General features: G+C 35.3%; 1 protein-coding gene across 1 annotated transcript in view; it reads left to right on the forward strand.

Annotated features, from left to right (window-relative positions):
- The window catches only part of LOC150104807 (NF-X1-type zinc finger protein NFXL1-like), a 307,000-nt gene that overhangs the window by 81,548 nt on the left and 202,155 nt on the right, over positions 1 to 23,297 (forward strand). Inside the window, exon 6 of the mRNA XM_090395984.1 lies at positions 4,655 to 4,833. Within this exon, the coding sequence (XP_090252110.1) occupies positions 4,655 to 4,833 (179 nt within the window). The remainder of the gene's footprint in view (positions 1 to 4,654; positions 4,834 to 23,297) is intronic.

Raw genomic sequence — 23,297 nt, forward strand, 5'->3', positions numbered from 1 at the left:
ACACTGTGTAAAACTAGCTGAAAACAGTCATGGGAAGACTTTAGTAAGAACATAGAAAATAAATATCAGGAAGGTGACAAGATATTTTGGATGCTGTTGAAAAAGCCCAGAAATGGAGGAAAGAATTAAAGATGTTAATCTCAGCTCTTTACTTTATGCAGATGATGTTATATCTTTAAATAAATCCCATATAAGTCTGCAAGATTCCTTGACTAAATTGAATGACTGTTGTAATAAATTTGGTATGAAAATCAACAATTATAAGAAAAGGACAATGAAAATAGGCAAAACATTTAAAATATCCACTTCATCTTGAATGGAGAACCTGTAGAACAATTAAAATATTTCATTACTTTGACACAACTTTTAGTGAAAATGGTAAGTTATATATGAAAATAGACAACAGAATCAACAAAACCAGTATGGTAAAAAAGTCAACTGAATAAATTTATATGGAATAAGAGAGAAATTAGTCAAAACAGTAAATTAGCTGTATACAAGATAGTGTCCAAACCAATTTTAACTTATCGATCTGAGAGCAGGGTTAGAAATACATGGGTGGTATCAGAAATGGGTTGGTGTGTTAATAAAGAAGAGTGGTGAACAATAGATCTGTACAAGGGTGGTTTGAAAGGTTCTCAGCCTCGACCATAGATGGCAATACTATCGGCAAGATTTTTTTTTTTCTAAGTTGGTACATCTGTTGTAAGCATTGATGTGATTTACAAGTTATTCTATCAAGTAGTTTTTTTTATACAGCTGCCAGAAGCCACATTGTCTGCATCCCTTGAAATGGATAAAATTGAGTATCATGCAGTTATAAAATTCTTTGTAAAAGAAATTCATTCAAAGTTCATAAAAGTTTATGGGCACTTTTCTCCTTCATTTTTGACAATTAAGAAATGGGCTGCTGAGTTTAAACATGCCGTACCAGCCTTGAAGATGATACAGGTGAAGGAGACATCCAAAAAGTATAACAACAACAGAAATCATTGATCAGTGCACGATATGGTATTGAATGACCGGCGAGTCAAAGTGCATGAAATTCTTGAGACTATAGGCATTTCAAAAGAATGTGTAATATATATATTGCATGAAGAATTGCAAATGAAAAAGCTTTGCTCAAAATGGGTGCCACGCAGATCAAAAATGCTCTCATATGAAAATCTCTGAATAGTGGTTGGAGTGTTTTAACAAGAATAAAACTTATTTCCTGTGTCGATTTATTACTATGGATGAGACTTGGATTTACCAGTACACACCAGAATCCAAACAGCAGTCAAAACAGTGAACAGAAGCCAGTTGTTCAGTGCCAAAGAAGACAAGGTCTTGGCATTGGTGTTTTGGGATACTAAAGGCATTTTGTTTATTAATTATCTTGAGAAGGATAAAACAATAACCGGGGAATATTATCCGAATCTTTTAACCAGACTAGACGAAATAATTCCTGAGAAAAGACCTGTTTTGCAGAAGGAAAAAATCATCTTCCATCAGGACAATGCACCTGCCCACAAAGGTGTTTTGGCAATGGAAAAATTAAGGGATCTGCACTATGAATTGTTGGAACATCCACCCTGTTCCCCAGATTTGGCTCCCTCTGACTTCTATCTCTTCCCAAAACTAAAACTCTTCGTCATTGGTCAGCATTTTTCTTCGAATCAAGAGATGATTGCAGCTGTAGAGGGATATTTTGCAGATCTTACTGAGAGCCATTGCAGGGATGGGGTAATGGCACTGGAGCCTCGCTGGAAAATAAACGTATTAGTCTTAAGGAAGATTATGTTGAAAAATAAAAATAACTTTGAAATTATAAATTCGTTTTTTCATTGTTAGGCCGAGAACTTTTCAGACCACCCACGTAAAGCACTTGACTGAAGATTTTTGGCATCAACGACAACATCATATTAAAAACGAGGATATTAGGAAAGAACTTGACGTTGTTAGCATCCAAGAATGTGTTAGCAGAGCTAATCTCAAGTGGTATGGTCACTTAAACAGAATGGGAGAGAAATGATTAGCAAAACAAGCGTTCTTCTCTGCTAGATTGGCAAGAAAAAAGACCCATAGAACACCAAGATTTAGGTGAATTTGTACAGTAAAAAGTGCCTTAGAAGACAGAACTATAAGATCTGATAATGTTGGAGTCTCGACAGTTAACAGAGTGATTTAGAGGAAAAATGTTCATAGGAAGTTAGTAATGAGTAAGTTTTTCGTGTAGTACTATCAAAATATTCTGTACACCCCTTGAGGGCATGTCAGGAATTTAATGATGATAATGATGATGAACTCTAGTTAGAAAAATGAAAAAAAATAAAAAATTAATGATTATATAGGCAAGACCACTTGAAAATAGAATTCACTTGTTCTGGTGATTAGTTGTGTCCAAAACCATAGTGTTTAATTTGTGACTGTATTTTAGCAAATGAAAGTATCTTCCCCCAATAAATTATTCCATTGCTTTTCAGTAAAATGCAGGAAAATCTGCAGGGGAAATTCATGCAATACTTGCAGGGAATTGCAGAAGGCTAAAAAGAAACAATATGAAAATTTCCTGAAATGATTTCAAACTTCTAAAAATTCTGCTTGGTCAGTTATTTAATATCTGAAATTATAGCCCAAAATATGCAGTCACATTCTGTTTATGAAAAATAGTGCCAACTTCATGTTGTGCTATAGTTTGCACTCTTTGGTCTTGAATACAAAGATGAAATTAAAAAAAAAAAAAAGTTACTTTAGTTTTTTTTACTACTGGGCCTGGCTCCCACTGACGAGACCTTAATAAAGGTTGAAACCGGTCTGGGTAGTGGCCCTTGCCTTAATGCATAGCATTACACATATCCGCAAGGAGATGTGCTTTGCATTATGGGAGATACTGAGATAGGAGTGATGATAGCTTTCTCCACCTTTGCCATGAGTTGCCTTGGTGTTGCACCACCTTAACTCAGTCCTGAAGATACTTTCAGGTGCAAACTTTGTTTGCTCACACTTGGATAAAGGATTAAATTAAACTTATTATAGTCTAACCAAGTGAATAATAAACTCTTCACTTCACATGTCCCTCTGGTTGAATCAATCAATCAGTCATTATTTCTTCAGGATTTGCCACTGAATCTGAAGTTTGATTCTTGATTTCAAACTCTTTAAATTTTTCTGGAATCATTTTTGTATATTTTAGTCTGCTATTCACATCTGAAAGCTGCTCAACTTTGATTCATTTAAAAAAAAATTTCTTATATGCCAAACTTTTCAGTATGACATTCAATTTTGTTCTACTCAAGATTAAATGGTTAATCTTGAGTAGAACAAAATGATTACTCACAATTTCAAATCCTCTGTATACACTTGTGTCCTGAACTAGCAGGAAAACATCACTATCAAAAGTAACATAGTCAACAAGATTATTTCTTGCACTGCTCTCCATATGAATTTGTGTACATTTTTATGTTGGAACATGGTATTAGTAATAACTATTCCATGTTCCAGCAGAAATCCAATGGGTACTTGCCTTTACTATTAGCTTTGCTCTTCTCTCCAAATTTTCCCAAAGCATTTCTGTGAGTCTGGTAATAATTTTCTACTCTTTTGTTTAGATCTTCCACAGGGACCAACTTTTCCTTTTTCATTATGTCAGTTGCTTTCTCTAATGCCTCAAAAAATTCCTCCACTTCTTCCTTAGTAGAACTTTTTGCAGGATCATAAGCACAAATAAATCTCATTGTCCAGTTCCCCAATCTGATATTTGCCCACAACACTGTATGTATATGTATAAGTAATATGTGTACTTGATGTTGCTTGCCATTCGAGAAGATTTTCTTTGTATTTAGTGTTGAATACTATAGCTACTCCTTCTTTTCCGTGATTTTTATTGCCTTAATATAACAATTTGTATTTGTTGTTTAGAGAAAAGATTTTACCAGTTTTTGACTTCTCTGTTTGAATAACACTTGTTATGTTGATCTGGTACTTATCCAATTCTTCAGTTAGTTTCATTTCTTTCCTATTGATGCTTCTGATATTGATAGTACAATATTGAACTTTGTTGATATTCAGTTGGGTTCAGTTTTGAGATTTGTTCCAGTAGCTGACTTTTCACTGTTTGCCCTGGTTCCCTGATGAAAAGTGGGTGCCTTGTTTAATAAGGCAGCACCCCAGCTGTCATGAAATGTTGTTATATTTTACCATCATTTTGCACAATGGGTTAAGCCAGTAAGAATACAATTTGGTCAGCTAAATCACAAATTGCCAGCCCATCCTCATTCGTTCAGTATCTAGTTAGATACCTAATGGGGTGAACCACGAGAAATTGAGGATTGGACATTATGCCCAGTCCTCAATTTCTTGTGGTTGGTTGGTTGGTTCTTTGCATTCCTTAAAAGGTTATCCCAATTATACAACTTTGATCCTTAAGCACTATATATAATTATATTAATTGCATAATTTTTATTTTATTTTTTTGTTACTATAGTAAGAAAATTATTTTGCAGTGCATTATCCTAAAATCTCTATTAATGAAAATGATGTGCAGTAATGGATTCACTATTCTGCATAATATGAAATTGTTGCATCTGTTAATAAATAGAATTTTCCAATGTTCACTTATCAGTAATATGATTTTAATACTCAATAAATGTTTTTTTTTTTTTTTAATTTATAGTCCCAAATGTCGAAGAGAATATAATCAACAGGAACAACCCACTACTTATTTTTGCTTTTGTGGAAAAGTTGATGAGCCACCATACGATCCATGGTTAGTACCACATTCATGTGGACAGATTTGTGGTAAAAAATTAAAGCCTGATTGTGGCCATAAGTGCTTACTACTGTGTCATCCAGGTATGATTATTTTGTCTTAATGTATTTGGTTTGTTTTTTTTAAGGCAACCTCAACCCAGTACACCGGGTTGAGGTTGTCTCAGCCTGTAGCATGCTAGTATAATGAATGAGTCAAGGATACTCACTATAGATAGCAAGAATCTTGTCCGAGAACAAAACATTGTTTATGCTACATGGGGCATTCAGAAATCCATTCTGAATTCTAAATTTTGAAAACTATTCTCTGGAAGTATTTTATACTAAATCAGTTAAATAAAGCAAAATGCACATAAACACAGTAAAGATATTTTGATAAAATTACACTATTAAAATATAGATATTTTTGTGAAGCACAAACCATGTAGAACATGGTTTGTGTTTGATAGATAGTTGTAGAAAGTTTTTCTATTTGGCTAGAAATTAAACTTTCCAAGAAACTATATTCTTGTTTAATCCTTTATCAAAGTGTAAGCACTTTATAGTGTAATCCTTTATCAAAGTTTGCTAGTGAAGTATCTTCATCCTTGGTATCTCTTCTGGGTCTGGCTCTAATCAGACCTGAATGATCATTAATAGGACCTCAGTAAATGTTGAAATTGGTCTGGCTGGTGACCTTCCCATAATGCTTAGCAATATGCATTTCTGAAAGGAAGTGTGCTTTGCATTATGGGATACTAAGGCAATTGATGTGAAGTTATCTGACTATATTAAAAGTGGCCTAGTTGTGAAAATACTATCTCTAATCCAGAGTATTTTAATAAAGATGTAATAAGATGATACATATTTTTACTACTTGTATATGAGAAATATGTGACTTCTACATTAATTAAACTTTGGTATCTCTCTTGAGTCTGCCTCCCACTGATGAGACCTCAACAAAGATTGAAACCCATAAAGTATAGCAATATATATTTCTGAAAGGAAGTTGCTTCACAATATGAGATACTAAGACAGTTGATGTGAAGTTATCATCCTCTATGTACAATTAGCATAGTCACAAAGATACTTCACATTCAGACTTGGTTTGCATACACTTGGATAAAGGATTGTCCAAAAAAAAAAAAAAATTTTGAATGCCACAAAAACTCAGTTGAGCAGATTTAACTATGATTTTTTTATATATTCCAAAAGAAATATAATTCAAGCACACAGTAAGCATTATCATGATACTCAAATATCTACTGTATTATGTTTTCTGCAAAAGTTTCTTTGCTGATATACTTCATGTCTCTGCAGTTAATTGATGCATTTCTTTCATTATTTACCTAAGTAGGAGAAATTTTATGAAATCTTAACATGGTTTATAACACTTTTTTATGCAAATCTCATATGTGAATGTTATACTTTACAACATTTGTTGTTATACTTTAGTACCAAATGTTGTTATACATTTGGTACTAAAGGTAGGGTAAGATTAGATCGTCCAGTTTCCATACTCTGAATACTAAACATTTGTACATTCTTTTTCAAGCCATTTCAGCATTCAGTTAATCTTGCACTGGTTAATGAAACTGATCTACTAATTAAAAGCATTCACAAATATTCACATACACAATGAACTTTGAACCCATAACCTGTTGAGCAGAAAGTAGATAAGCTATTCACCCCCATTCAATAAGTTTGGCAAATTGCAGAGATATTACATATTTTACAGTGCTCTGTGTTTTATTGTTATTTCACTCATCTACCAGGGTACATTAGACTCTCTAGAATGTCAGTGGATATAATCTTCACAAATTACCTGGTTATTGCTGTGTATATTATATTCTATTCAATGTAATGGTCCAAAAATGTGTTTGAAACCAATGGATCCAGTTTTTACTTTTTTTAAAAGAGGAAACTGGAGCACCACAGCCTGAGACTGGCAAACTTTATCTGGTTTAAAAAAAAAAAAAAATATATCATCAGTGCACTCTCATCGATATGATTAAAAATTCTCCATCTCATGTAGATTATCATAATCATCATCATCATCATCATCATCAAATTCCTGCCATGTACCCTCAATGGGTGTACAGGATATGATAGTACTACATGGAAAAAATTACATCATTATTAATTTCCTATCTACAATTTTCCTACAAATCAGTCTGTTACTTGTCAAGACTCCAACATTATCAGATCTTATATTTCTATCGTCTAAAGCACTTTGTACCGTATCAATCCACCTATATCTTGGTCTTCCTCTGGGTCGTTTTGCTGCCAACCTGGCAGAGAACACTTGTTTTGCTAATCTTTCCTTGCCCATTCTGTTTAAGTGACCATACCACCTGAGATTAGCACTGCTAACACATTCCTGGATGCTGACAATGTCAAGTTCTTTCCTAATATCCTCGTTTTTAATATGATATTGCCATTGATGCCATCTGTTCATGCCGATAATCTTTCTCAGGACTCTCATATCTGTGGTCTCTAGTCTTTGGTCAAGTGTTTTACTTCTGACCCAGCTCTCAGATCCATAAGTTAAAACTGGTTTGAACACTGTCTTGTATACAGCTAATTTAGTGTTCCGACTAATTTCTCTCTTATTCCATATGAATTTATTCAATTGACTTCCCACCATACCAGCTTTGCTGATTCTGTTGTCTATTTCTATATTTAATTTACCATCTTCAGTACAAATCGTGCCTAAATAGCTGAAATGTTTTACTTGTTCCACAGGTTCTCCATTCACAACACAGTTTACATTTTCAATGATTCTGCCTATTTTCATTGTCTTTGTCTTTTTATTGCTGACCTTCATACCATATCTATTACAACAGCTATTCAATTTAGTCAGAGAATCTTGCAGACTTGTAGCAGATTTATTTAGAAGTATAACATCGTCTGCATAAAGCAAAGAGCTGACATTAACATCTCCAATTTTGATATCGTATTTAATACCACTTTCCTTCATAATGTGATCCATATAGATAATGAATAACAGAGGGGATAATGTACATCCTTGTCTCACACCAGATTTAACATTAAACCATCTTCCTGTACTTCCTTCAATTCTAACTGCTGACTTACAACTCAAATAAAGACTAAGTATTGCTTGATATAATGCCCCATTGACACCATATAACTGCAGCGTATTGAATAGCTTCTCTCTTGGCACCTTGTCATATGCCTTTTCCAAATCGACAAAACTTAAATACAGATCTTTGTTATATTCCCATGCTTTCTCGACTATTTGTCGTAAAGTGAAGATCTGATCCTGACAGCCTCTATTTGGCCTGAATCCAGCTTTTTCTTCACCAAGCTTTTCTTCCACAATTCTTCTCAACTGTTTCTCAAGTATACTTGCATAGATCTTGCCAGGAACACTCAGTAGGGAAATACCTCTGTAATTCTCACATGCAGTTTTATTTCCCTTTTTATATATGGGTACTATGAGAGCCCTACTCCAATCATCGGGAATTCGTCCCTCTGTCCAGGCTTTCTGAACTATGCAGTGCAGCTACTGTAAGACTCTTATACCACCATACTTCAGCATTTCTGGTCGAATATCATCTACTCCTGCTGCCTTTCCACATTTCAAGCCTTTAATGGTTTTTTCTACTTCAAGTATGGATATGTATTACTGACTGCATGCCTGGTCAGTGTTTTTTACCACTGTGCTGTCATCACTGCTTGTTTCATTTAGCAGTTTTTCAAAGTAATTACTCCATACTTCAAGGATGTCTTTTTCTCCCGTTTTCATGTCACCTTTATCATCTCTAATTCCTTTTACAGCACTCTTTCCTCCATTCTTAAGCTTCTTCAACAACCTCCAGAATATTTTGCCACCTTCTTGATATTTATTTTCTATATTCTTGCCAAAGTCCTCCCATGACCTTTGTTTAGCTAGTTTTACACAGTGTTTAGCATTCTTGCATTTGTCTCTGTATTCTCTAAGAGCACAAGCTGACTTATTTGACAGGAACTTTTGATATGCTTTCTTCTTTTCCTTCACTTCTTCTTTAACTTCCTGTGTCCACCAGGGAGTTCTGATTTTTTTATCCTTACAGACAACCTCACCACATGCCTCTCTGGCAGAATCAATCAATGTTTTCTTCAGAGTTTGCCACTGAATCTCCAAGGTTTGATTCCAGTTCTCAAACTCTTTCATTTTTTCTTCAATAATCTTTGTGTATTTTAGTCTACAGTTCACATCTGAGAGCTGCTCAACTTTTATTCTCTTTAAAAGTTGAGCTTCAATATGAAATTCAATTTTATCCTGCTCAAGACTAAATAGTGATCACTTCCAATTTCAAATCCTCTGTACACTCTGATGTCCTGCACCAGGGAGAAAACATCACTATCAATAATAATATAGTCGATGAGAATTTTCTTATTCCTAGCCTCTTCTCTCCATGTGAATTTGTGCACATTTTTATGTTGGAACATGGTGTTAGTAATAATCAGTCCATGTCCTGAGCAGAAATCTAACAGATATTTGCCATTACTATTAGCTTTCCTCTTTTCTCCAAATTTTCCCAAAATATTTTTGTATGTCTCACAATCATTTCCTACTCTGCTATTTAGATCCCCAACAAGGACCAACTTTTCATTTTTCATTGTGTCAGTTGCTTTTTCTAAGGCCTCGAAAAACTCCTCTACTTCTACCATAGTAGAACCTTCTGTGGGACCATAGGCACAAATAAGTCTCATTGTCCAGTTCCCCATTCTCATATTTGCCCACATTACTCTACTTGAGACTGACTGCCATTCAAGTAGATTAGCCTTGTATTTTGTGTTGAATACTATGGCTACTCCTTCTTTTCATTGATTGTCATTGCCTGAATGTAACATTTTGTATTTATTGCTCAGAAAGATCTCGCCAGTTTTGGTCTTTTTTGTTTCAGTCACCCCTATTATGTCGATCTGGTACTTATCTAATTCCTCAGCTAGCTCCATTTCTTTGCCATTCAGGCTTCTTACGTTGATAGTACCGATCTTTAACTCTGGTGATGTTGAGTTGGGGTTTGTTTTAAGATTTGTTCCAGTAGCTGACTTTTCGCTGTTCGCTTGTTCCCTGGCAAAAACAACGGGGGCCTTGTTTAACCGGGCGACGCCCCAGCCGGCATGAAATTCTGTCATGTTGTATCATCATTTTTTATTTTGGTTTAACCAATAAGAATACAATTTGGTCGGCTAAATCCCAAATTGCCAGCCCATCCTCGTTCGTTCAGTATCTAAGTAGATACCCAACAGGGTGCACCACGAGAAGGTGAGGATTGGACATTAGGTCAGAAGCCCTGGTCGGTTCTCCGCATTCCTTTAAAGGCTATGTGGAGGTCTCCTCTCAGTTATGCAGCTTTGACCCTTAAGCACCCCTGACCCTTAAGCACCCCTCTCATGTAGATTAACATGTACTTATTCCTTTTTACATCATTCACATTTTCCTTTCATTTTCATCCGTTTTATTTATTGATTTATTTTTCCTTTTTTTCTTATTAATATTTTACATATGCCCAAATGAGTACCATTTATTAAATTTTAAAAATGGCATCGTTAAATTAAAAATGACTCATTTAGCATCCACAGCTGCTTTTAATAACTTGTTCACCAAGCCTAACATTTATTTGTTAGGCTTGGTGAACAAGCAACACTCTTTCACAACTTCCAGAGACAATCCCTGGAAGAATATCTTCCAGAATATAGAATATCTTCTATACAATCATATCATATCCTCTCTTTTCCACAAAAATTTGCTCTATACTCTTAGGGAGACCTCCAATGCTGAAATAGCACTGTCACCTTGTCACTCACCTCTTGAATCCTTTCCAGCATTTCCACAATCCCAAGAAACCCAGACAACCAAATCTGTTCAGATGATGTGTATCAAAGCCCTTATAATGAGAGATAATAACCTCCTTAATCCTACCGTGTTCTTCATCATCCAAGTTATTCTTTGAGCTATTTTACCCACTTTTGCAATATGTCCTCTGAATCTGAACTCTAGTCACTTCCAAATTCCTAGTCTCATCACTTTTCTGCATTATAGATCCATTGGTGTAAATACACAGTTTGGAAACGTTTGATTCCAAAATGCGCAATAAACTTGCAACCATTATTCATTATTGCTTGCTTTCCCATACTATCATTTAGTTTAAATCATCTTGCAGCATCGCTACATCACCTTTATTAATTGTTGTCTTCTTCAGTTTTACATCATTTGTAACAGTTTGATTATTTCATGCCAAATCATTGCCATTATCCACATTAATGTAAAAATTAAATAGCATTCCATGTGGCACACTATACTATGCCATATATATTACTCTTTGATGTCTGTATGCTCACCCTGCTCTCCATGTCACTTCATATCCATCCCTTTTAGGTTCAGTTTTAAGAGAGACCTTCAGGAAGTCAGGAACTCATCGAGAGAGGCTGTACTATTCACACCAGCTGTCATACCTGCTTTGAATTCATTCACACTACTTGCATACAAATGGCATGAAACGGCAGTACATTCCAATCATGCACCACTCTATGAGAGAAAAATCTGGTCCTAACCCCCTTCTTGACAGAATTCATTCTCAACTTCCAAGGATGACCTCGCGTCCTTTCCCCACCCTCCATAAATGAAAAATTCCGTATAATACTTTCAGAAGTCTCAATCACATCATCCCTCTTTCTCCTGTTTCCAAGTGTCCACAGCCCACAAAGTTTAAATCTATCCTCATAATCAGTATTCTACAATCAATCCTGATATCATTTTTGACTTCTCCTTTGCACTCTCTCTCTCTCTCTCCACTGTATCAAGTGAGGTCTTAACAAGGCCCTTCAAAGAGGCAAAATGACTTTCTTATCTTTACATGTTAAGATTTGTTTCAGCATTGCAATTCTCTGAGTTGCATTTATGATTCCTGCTATATGATCCTTGAACTTCAACTTCCCATCTACTAAAACTCCAAGATCCCTAGCCTGATCAGTTTACTCTAGCACAATTCCACCAATATAATATGACATTGGATATCTAATCTCATCAAAGTGCATGACTTGACATTTATTAACATTGAACTGACAGTCATTTTTACATGCTCACAATTCCAACCTATTCAAATCATTCTGCAAGTGCTGCCTATCAGCATACCTATCTTCGCATGATCAGCAAATAGCTGTATGTTGCATGTCAAATTCTTCCCAATTACATTAATGTACAGATTGAATAACAATGAATCAAGGACTGATCCTTGAGGCATATCACTAGTTACCTTGAATCATGCAGATTCACTCCTCCCATATACAACTTTTGATATCTGTCAGTCAACTATCCTCTTATCGATGCCAATAGTTTATAATTCAGTCCCGTATTCTCCAATTTATGCAACAATCTTCCATGCTGTATTCTGTCAAAAGTCTTAGAAAAATCCAAACATAGCATGGTGTATCCATTCCCCCTTGTCTAACTCAGTGGTAACATTATTATAGAATGTGAGCAAGTTGCTAAAACATGACCTTCCCTTAGTAAACCATGCTGTTCATTGCAAAGTAGAGATTCTCTGTCACCCCATTTCTGAATGCAAGCCCTATCCAACTTTTCCAAAATCTTCACTGCCATTCCTGAGATACTGATTGGTCAATAGTTGGATACATCAGTCTTTGCACAACCCTTGTGCAATGGGATTACCATACATTCTTTCCACTCCTGTGGAATTTTCCCTGTTCTGAGACTCAAATTAATATAGCCTGGTCAAAGGAATAGCCAGTTCAGTTGAATACTTTTAGCATCCATGCCGATATCCCATCAGTTCCTATAGCAGAATTCTTATTCAGTTTGTGTATCAGCTCTAGTACTTCAATCTCATACACTGAAGAGGTAGCAGTGAGTCCATTGTTGCATATACCAGGTTGATAGCTCTTTGCAAAATGGCTACTCATTAGTTGAACAATCACTTCTGCATCATTCATCTGCATGCCATCTGCATTCAGTAGAGTTATTCTTTCAAATTTATTCTTTCTTTTACTTGCACATATCTATAGAATTCTTTTGGGTTGTCTTTAACTTGCAGAGCCAGTTTCTTTTCATACTCAGACAGCTTTCCATACAACATTTGTGAGTTTTCTGGCCTGCTGCTTTTAATTATCATAACTGACAGTATTCCTTCCATATAATATTTTTCTTATGAATCTCTTGCTTAAATTAGATTATACATTAATTTCACTCTTGCTCTATTTATTCTTTGAAATCTAGGGACACATTCTGATATTGTATCATTTAAGTATTTTTTAAACACTTCTCATGCAGAGTCAATATCCTTCCCGTCCAATAACTGATACCATGGTGCAGAACCCATGCTACTCCTCAGGTGGTCATAATTTCCTGCTTTGTTCAGCATGTAAACATTTCTGAATGGAACATTCATAAACTTAGCCACTTTGCAAGTGAATACTGTGTCATTACTGTCACCAACTGGAGGTATATGTCTTTAACTGAACCCCCCCCCCCCCTCAGACACTAATCAAATCTAACACTCTTTGACCATGAGCTCCTTCTCTTACAAGCTGCGCTGCTTGAGGAAGTTGTCTCGCAACAACTCTAATTCACTTTCATTCTTCTCATGCAATTTCACAGCTACCAAATCAATGTTCTGATAATTAAAGTCCTCCATTATGGTTACTCTTTTTGCTCCCATTGTCTTTATTTGGTGATGCATTTCTCTGTCACTAACAACTGATCCACCAGGTTTGTAACAACATCCTACTATGTTGAAAGTTTATTTTTCACTTGGTTAGACTATAATAAATTTAGTTTAATCCTTTATCCAAGTGTGAGCAAACAAAGTTTGCACCTGAAAGTATCTTCAGGACTAGGGTAAGGTGGTACAACACCAGGCAACTCGTTGCACAGTTAATGTTAGCTTGCTCCACCTTTGCAATGAGTTGCCTGGTGTTGTACCACCTTACCCCAGTCCTGAAGATACCTTCAGGTGCAAACTTTGTTTGCTCACACTTGGATAAAGGATTAAACTAAATTTATTATAGTCTAACCAAGTGAAAAATAAACTTTCAACATCTTTCTCTAAATCCAGAGTAATTTAATAAAAAGGTGGCACACCATTTGGCAACTCCTATAGGTAGAGATGACCTTGCTAATGCTTCTGCCTGGTATCTCCACTTGGGCCTGGCTCCCACTGAAGAGACCTCAATAAAGGTCGAAACTAGTCTGGGTAGTGGCCCTTCCCTTAATGCATAACATTATACATATCCGCAAGCAGGTGTGTTTTGCATTATGGGAGATACTGAGATAGGAGTGATGTTAGCTTGTTCCACCTTTTGCAGCGAGTTGCCTGGTGTTGTACCACCTTACCCAAGTCCTGAAGATACTTTCAGGTGCAAGCTTTGTTTGCTCACACTTGGATAAAGGATTAAACTAAATTTATTATCCTACTATGTATTTAATCTTGTTAGACTTCATCTCACATCAGATGGCTTCAAACTCACTGCCACATGAAAAACTGTTACCAGTATTGCAGTCATAGGTCTCAACCATTATGATATCAGATGACATGAATAGTGGATTCATGTTATCTGATATTATTAACAGCATACTAAAAATACCGTACCCTTTTCACTCAGTACCAGTTGGTATGTCTGCTTCTGATAGCCAGGTATTACAAATGTCTATAGCATGAGATCCCAATATATTAGGCACACACACACACACACATATATACAGTAAAACCCCGAAGTTACGCGGTAGGTGGGACCAACAAAAAGCGCGTAAGTCGAATTTGCGTAACTCGGGGTATAATTTTAATATATACAAACCTTTATTACAGGTTTGTATATATTAAAATTAACATTATATATAAATTACAGGTATTTTAATATATACCTGTAATTTATATATACAAACATACAATTGGGACCAAAAGTTTACAAAAAAAACTAAAATTTTTAAGAAATATAATCATAATTGTAGTTTTTCGTACATAAAAAAAAAAAGTTATTTCAATGTCGATTGAAATCCTGCTCAAGAAGTCCTCGATCTTCTCAAGAACAAATTATCAAAAAAACTCTTTGCTCTTCTCTCCCATTGCATAAAGTCAGGATACTTCAAATATGATAACAAGATCTACTTACAAAACTCAGGTCTGGCTATGGGCAGCCCACTCTCTTCGATTCTTGCGGATATATTTCTCAACGAATTTGAAGGAAAAGCTATTAACTCCTTTCACTTTAAACCAAAAGTCTGGTACCGCTATATTGATGATATTTTCCTCATCTGGGAAGACGGCGTCAATAACCTCTATTTATTTTTAGACCACCTAAACAAGTGCCATGAAAAAATCTCTTTCACCCTCGAACTGGAATCAGATGACTGCCTTCCCTTTTTAGACCTCAAACTTACCAGATGTGCTGAGAGCATTAAAATCTCAAATTTTAGAAAGCCTACTCATACTGACAGATACCTTCATGCTTCCTCCCATCATTATACCCCACAAAAATGTGGTATTATTTCCACTTTAGCTCACCGAGCCAAATCATTACTTACAGAAGAAACAGAAATTGAAAATGAACTCTGTTTTCTTAAAAAAACGTTTATTAACAATGGTTTCTCTCCAAAGAAAATTGACAAATTTCTTTCCCCCAGGCACTCAACTACTTCTGAAGATCCTTCTTCCCCAAGAGCCTTCATCTCCTTGCCCTACATCAGCTCTCTTTCACCAAAACTGGCAAAGATTCTCAAGAAATTCAACTTCAAAACGTGCTTCACTACGCTTCCAAAACTTCGTTCATTACTTTGCAAACATAAACAGAAACATCTTCCTACTCAGTTTCCAGGAGTATACAAGATTTTGTCTGATTGCGGAAAGCCATACTATGGACAGACTGCTAAATCCATCCTTCTACGTTTGGATGAACACCGTAGAGATATCTCCTATAACAGGACTAGAGCTAGTGCTCTCTCTAGCCACGTTCTCTTTTCAGCTAACTCAGACGAAGGCCACCAACACATTGTAAACTGGACTCAAACTGCTAACATCCATGTGTGCTACGATGAACTCGAAAGAAAGATTGTTGAATCTAGGGAAATTTCTCTAGATTCCTCTCATATCAACAACAGCCTGAGTTACAATCTCTCTGATGCACACGTTGCTTCTGTTCAGTACTGGCGCACTCGCGACAGCGCGTAGTATTCGTTTGTTTGGAACTCATACTTGCATTTTTTTCAAACACGCTACTGTTTTTTATACTTGTTCTGTTAGTACAATTTTAAGTCTCTAATTTTTTATATACTTCTTTGATTATGATACCTGAGGATGTTCATGTAACGAAACTAGTCAACTAGTAGTATCTTGTTAAATATATCTTGTCATCTTTTCTCTCGGTAATAGTCATTAAACCTTTTTTTTAATAATATATATATATATATATATTATGAGGTCCTAAGGCAACAAACTACTCATTTGTTTCTGATACTCTAGCATTCATGTATAGACATGATAATTTATCTGCATGTGGTTTGCATGACACAGTTCGACAACTTGTAAATCTCTGTTCTTTTCTAGGTCCTTACATATGCAGACATCTTATTAGGAGATAGAATTGTTCTGTCTCCATAATCATTTTCATAATAATAACCATTCCCATCATTAATGCAGTTACCTAATATTGTTACCCTTACACACAGATTCTCACGATTCCTCCCATCAGAATTCAGTTTCCCTGACTCTCTGGGTTAGGTCTCATATCAGTAATTTTTCAAGACTCCTGATGCCAGATGCATTCAAGTGTAAGCTGTCCTTCATATACAAATCCAGTCTTCTCTCAGATTCACCGCCCACATCCTGTAACTTACATGCATTCCTTCTATACAGCTTACTCATCAAATCATTTGCCATCATAGCCCTTCTTTGTAATTCATTTCCATCATAGTTAGATAATATACTAGCAATTTTTACTTTCTCACTCTTCATTCTCACTTCTTCCAACGACCTTTTCATATCCTCTCTCATACTAAATTTATCACTAGTTAAGTCATTGATACCTACCAGAATTACGACCTTGTTTGCTTTGCTTTTCTGTTTTTCAATTGCTCGCATTATATTTTTAATTTTAGCTCTGGGAAAACTTTGTTATAACCCACTCATCAATTGCATGTTTTATGATACCAAATAACATCCTTCTTTTTACAATCAACTTTATTTACCAAATTTTCGTTAGGCACCAGCTTTCTTGATATCATGCTTTGTTGTTTTCCATTTTGCTGCTGAACTTTTTTAATCTTCCTGTGCTCCTCTAAATGCTGCTCTGCTTTCTGTAATTCCCTCATCGTCTGTGTAATAATCTGCTTTAACCTAGTAATTTTGGAGGTTAAATTATTTTCAATATCATCTTGTTAGATCCTGAATGAAGAAATCTTGCAAAGAAATCATTCATTCAGGGTCTAACATATTAAACTACACAGACAAAGAGAAATACCTGCACATCAGCTGAAATTAAAGTGAAACTTCTTCACATATGTAGAAAATTGCATTAAATTTATGTATCATTTACTTTATTGTGATCATACCAAGATCGAATTAGAGAATGTCTTAAAAGAGGAATTTGTTAATATTATTTAAGCCTCACTTTAGCTGTATAGAATGATTGCGAGTCACCGGGTAGATATTAAGTAACAATTCATAGAAAGTATACACCTACACGTGTCCAGCGTAAGGCAGGAGCTTATGCGGAAGGTACGTCAACGTGAATTCCATGAATACAGAGTATAACAGCAAAGGGGAGAGCAAGGGATGAACCCAAGGGGAGAAAAGATATAGGTTGTGTGCAAAAGGGACTCAGAAAAAGGGGGTGCTCAAACGAAGAATATAAGGGAATGAGCAGCGTATCGGCTCTCTCTTGTCTTATCGTTTTCCTGGTTCCTGGTTCAGAAGTTAGCCTGTGGTTCGAGTAAGGGGGGGGGGATGAAGCATCATTGCTATGATGTCGGATGGCGAGCTTTCCTGAGAATGAGGTAGGATTCCATGCAGAGCTGAAGGTGAAAATTCCCATCGAGAGGAATAGAGATGTTTCCTGAGACGCAAAGAATCGAGTCCGTGTTCGGCAGTAATTATGAAGATAGCGTAGCCCCTACGCTGGCATAAGGACAGCCAGTAGACAAGAGGTAACCAGACGTACACGTGGTGTTGAAAAATGTCGGAAAAAGTTCGGTAAAGTAGAATTACTCTATTTTGTGTTTAGAATTCCTTAGAAGAGAGAAAATTATTTGTGAGTGTAAATTATGAATATTATTCTAAAGGACTTTATGGACAGACTCTAATTAGATAGTTAGCCTCTTTTTGAGAATAAGAAGAATTGTTTGGAAGAGATCTTTTGTGTTGTATGTGATTGATTTAACATAATGAGACTGGGATTGTAGATTTATAAACTGAATAACATTAGAATGTTTTGTTATATTATCTTATGAATTGCTTGCAGAAAGAACGTTTGGTTAAACACCATATCATTTGCTATCTATCCCAATTATCAGTTACTGTTTTTTTACATGTTTTATAATCTTTGATTTAAACTTAAAGTGTGTTGATCTTTTAACTTGAGTTTCCTTATTTAGTATTGAGATGAATTGAATGTATGAAATTCTTTAGTGTATTTTGCTTCGATATTCCAATAAACATGGTTTATTTGCCTAAACCTGGGTCATGTCTGACTACGATTCCGAATTACCACTTATAAAAATAGAACCTCTTTTGCCGGGAAGGAAGAAGAAAGTGTATATAATCATAGATTTAGGTCACAACTGCAGTCTGAACCTATCCAGTCATATTATAGTAAAACATTATGTAAGAGCACCTCAGAATCTAGTATTGTCTCCCTGAGTAATCATCTTTTCTGCTATAGGATACTGGTTGGCACAGCATAATATAAATTTGCCAGTATCTGAAGAGGAAACAATCCTAGATGTAAATATATTAGGCCCGATATCTGAAGAAGTAAAATAGCAATTGAAAGATAGAAAGGGAAGATATAAATAAGAAAAACAATGACATAACACTCTTCAATATTGTCTTTAGCAGAGAAAACCTTCTTGTTAGCATTCTGTTTCATTTCTTCTTTTGGTGTTTCTACTTTTTTTTTTAATTTTGGCACCATTTTACAGCTGTATTTAATATTATAATATCACAATAAAAAAATGTTATAAAGACATTAAATACTCTAAAAACATAAAAACCAATTTTGATACACTATAAAAAAAAACTAATTTTCTAAGGAAAAAATAATAAAACAGATAAAAATCGCCAAATTTACACGAGCACTAAATTACACTGACCACTCACAATATAACCCCCAGCCCAATAATCAGCTGATACCAGTATTGGTAGCAGCTTATTATTATATACCTGAGGCACTGAACAATTTTTAATTTGCCACATCTGTCATGGAATCTCTTCTGTGTAATAGAACTCTTTCTTTTCTCATTTTGCTTTTTGTGGCCCTCCCAAAACAGGCTTAAATTAAATAGCCTGGTCAGAGGCAATACCAACTTTCTTGCCTCTTCTCATAACACACTGACTAATATTTCATCCACTCCATGATGCTATACACATTCATATTTTGTAATATCCTAAGCACCTCTAGTTCATTTTCCATTTACACATAGTATTTGTCACCCTGATATCTCCACCTGGATGACAATAGAATTGCAAATTGGAGTAATACAACTGTTCCTTCTCCATTCATTAATATTATCCTTCCATGTTTGTTTTTCCTTTTGCTTACTATGTAGCAAAAATACTTTTTGAGATTTCTGTTGGTTCACTCAGCTGATTTCCTCTCATGATTCGATTTTGTCTTCCTTACTATGCTGGTCACCCCCCTTCTTGCCTGTGCTTTAGTTTTCTCATGAGCTTTCTTATCACCTTTCTTTTTGTATTCCTATCGCAACATTTTTTTCTAGTTCCAGTTTATTGATGTTACTAATCCATTTAATTACCACCTAATTTATCCTCCTAACCCTAAGTGTACAGTTTGTTAATTTCCTGAAATAATCCTGAAATAATTCATGTTAACTTCCTTTCCTTGCAGCTTCCTATGTCATGCAATGTTCCAAGTTGCTGCCTAAGTTTGTCATAATCACCAGCTCTGTAGTTCTGCATGTACTCCTTTAATTGAAATCCCATGTGTTTAGCCACTGCAGAGGTCAGGAATGCATGATCATGCATTCCAGTAAATCCAGTAAATCTTTCATATCTTCTCTGATAGCATACTTGACATCTTTGATATCATTCACATGCACCATAACAACCCTTGTACTTTCGTTCATTGCATTCTGACTGCATCATTAATATTCTCCATCTGTGCAATTGAAAAACATAATTTTGTGACACACTGAAATACAGTAAAACCCCGAAGTTACGCTGTAGGTGGGACCAACAAAAAGCGCGTAAGTCGAATTCGCGTAACTCGGGGTATAATTTTGCATGTAATTTATATATGCAAACATACAATTGGGACCAAAGGTTTACAAAAACATCTATATTTTTTAAGAAATATAATCATAATTGTAGTTTTTCGTACATAAAAAAAAGAAAGCTATTTCGATGTCGATGGTTTCATAAAATCTAATAGATTCGTCTGACAGCATAATGTCTTTTTCTTGTCACGCAAAATTTCTTCATAGCAAGCTAATGATTTTTTTATTCCTTGCCTTGTGGCTACAATTCGTTTCCCCATTAGAATCTATGTCCTCCAAAATCTGTAAACCTTTCTTTTATGATTGTTCTTGCTGTGGATTCCTGTAGATCGAACTTCTTTGCTAGCTCACAAATTTTCATTCCACCTTCAAAATCCTTAATAATGTTGAGTTTTGTTTCCAAAGTCAAAGTTTTTCTTTTCTTGCTAGCAGTAGAAGAATCAGACTTGCTTCTTTTGGATGACATTATTATTTTTTATGTGATAAAATTTTTATCAAGAACATAACATTAAACAATCGCAAGGTTTGTAGTTGTGTATGAATGTAGACCACGCGAAACACGTCAGTGCTTGTTCACAGCATGTGCGACACTGGCGAATGCGACCGGCGCCTGAAAGATCCGACTGGTGGTAAGGCGTGAAGCAGGACGGGAATACGTACATATAAGAAACCGCATAACTCCAGATTCGCGTTAGTCGGGGTATGACTGTACTCCTCTTATCATATCACCATACAGTAACCCCCACCCCCTTTCTCTCTCTCTCTCTCGACAGAAGTGGCAGGTAAGTCATGCCACTTACCTAGCACTTCTCCAATCTCTAATTACTCAAGAATTTTTTATTAGGATGGTCATGATTTTGTAATGTCAACTTAAATTTCACTTATAATTTCTGCATAATTTTGATTTTTATTATTTATTTATTTATTATGTGATTTATTGTGATAATTCTAAGAAACTTATATCTACATTTCATCAGTTTTATGCTATAGGCTTTCAGTTATCCAGTCACTTTGAGAAATTTATTTGCTAGTCGGTGCACTGAGAATGCAGTTACCTGAACATGTCTGTTACATATCACTACTAGAAGTCATTTGGCATGCTAACTTGTTCAAGGATTGGTTAACCTAAGAGTATGGTTATTTGTAAGTTGGATAATTGGGATAATAATTGGGATGTAAGTTGGATAATAACTGTAAAAATTGCTATTATCAGGAAAAGGGACAACTTATCTGAAAAGAAATACACATACAGCTGTAATTCATTTGATATCATCATTAAACTCATAGTAATGTATATTTTTTAGGGAACCCAATAAATTAACCATCATAAGGTCTTAAGTAAATAACCATATGCACTCATAGTGAGATTGTCATTATGGTTGAGAAACCTGTGACTCCCTTTCATGAGCATTTTTTAATTCCTTCTTCAGATTGCATAATTGAATCCAATATTAGTGTTTTTCTTCCTGCTATGTTTAGTGTTGGCTTGATGCTGTTTTTTTTTTTTTTTTTTTTTTTTGATTTTAAATGGCTTATCTTACTAAAATAAAGAATATGGCACTATCCTTACCATCTATGCAATAAAGAATATGGATTTTATTTGATTTATATTTAAAGATTATGGCTTATTATATGATATTCTTGTCTCAATCCTTATGGCATTAGGCTTTTCTTTTATAGTATGAATTATTAATCTCATATACTCTTTTTTTATTTGTTCTTTTTGCTAATTTCTTCCAGCTACCTACATAACCACTGCTGCATATATATATGTATATTCCCATTTTATTGATTGTTGGATGCAGTGCCTTTAGTGATCTGAGTATGGATGTGATCTTTTGTAGTGGACTGAAAGTGACTTTTGATATTGTTAGCTTTGAACATGTATCCTTACTTCGTCTGTAAACCTTAGCATATTGGAGATAGACTGCATTTTTGTCAGTCTTATTGATATACATCCTTAATATCTTGCTTACTGTTTCCTTGATCATTACTCTGTTGCATAGAACATGTTGAATGCAATGACTATAGTTATAATGAGATATTTTCCTACTTCACAATCAAACATATTAACAGAAAGATATAACTCTGGGCTTCCCATTCTCATTCCATCTACACCAGTTTTTATTTAGAGCATTTAGAAGAGTATAGCATGTCTTAGGAGTATTTATCGAACCAAGAAAATGGGTATGTTGATTATATTGGCATATTCATATATAACAAATCCATATCATGTATAACAAATTCACATTGTCATAATGTGACTTGGCAGTAGAACTACACACAAGTTCATTCAATTTATTCCTGGATTAAAAGTAGACAGATCTCTTTCGTGCATAATGTTTTAGTGATAATTCCTGTAGGTGTCTGTCTATAAGAGGGTACTTTTTATGCTACATTACTGTTTCCAAAAATGGGGCATCATCAACCTCTCTCTGGGATAGGGACTATGCTATCTGTTTCAAATGATTGAGAAAAGAGAGGAATGTGAATTATAGACACCATGATTAATCACAACCATCATGTCAACCAGTGAAAAGTGTCATCAAACTAATCAACAATGCCATGTCACTCACCAGTGAGTGGCATATAGTATATTACAGAACAGCCTAGCTGAGTGCATTATAAGGATCATTTAATATTATTATTATTACGGGCAACTCCAAGGAGTCCTTAGACTCATCAAGGGAGGCCCTAAACATCATATCAAGAACAAGTATTTGGCATTGGCTATCATACTTTGCTTTGAATTCATTTACAGTCATGGCACCCACAACCAACTCCGGCGGCTTATTCCACTCATTCACCACTCTTCAAGTAAAAAACCTAGTTTTAACACCCTTGCTAACTACACTCTTGCTGAGTTTCCATGGATGGCCCCTAGTTCTCCCATCACCAGACTTGTTCTGAAAAATTTCCTCTGAATTAATCTTGTAAAAACCCTTCAGTAATTTGAATGTCTCAATCATATCACCCCTTTTCCGCCTATCAACCAATTTCTGACCCACAGATCTTCAACCTATTCTCGTAAGGTTCATTCCATAGACCAGCTATCATCTTGGTCACTTGCCTCTGGATCCTCTCTACCTCCTCC

This window comes from Typopeltis vanoorti, chromosome 7, assembly GCF_054136105.1.
Source record: "Typopeltis vanoorti isolate ZY-2024b chromosome 7, IOZ_Tvanoo_1.0, whole genome shotgun sequence".
Lineage (NCBI taxonomy): Eukaryota > Metazoa > Arthropoda > Arachnida > Uropygi > Thelyphonidae > Typopeltis > Typopeltis vanoorti.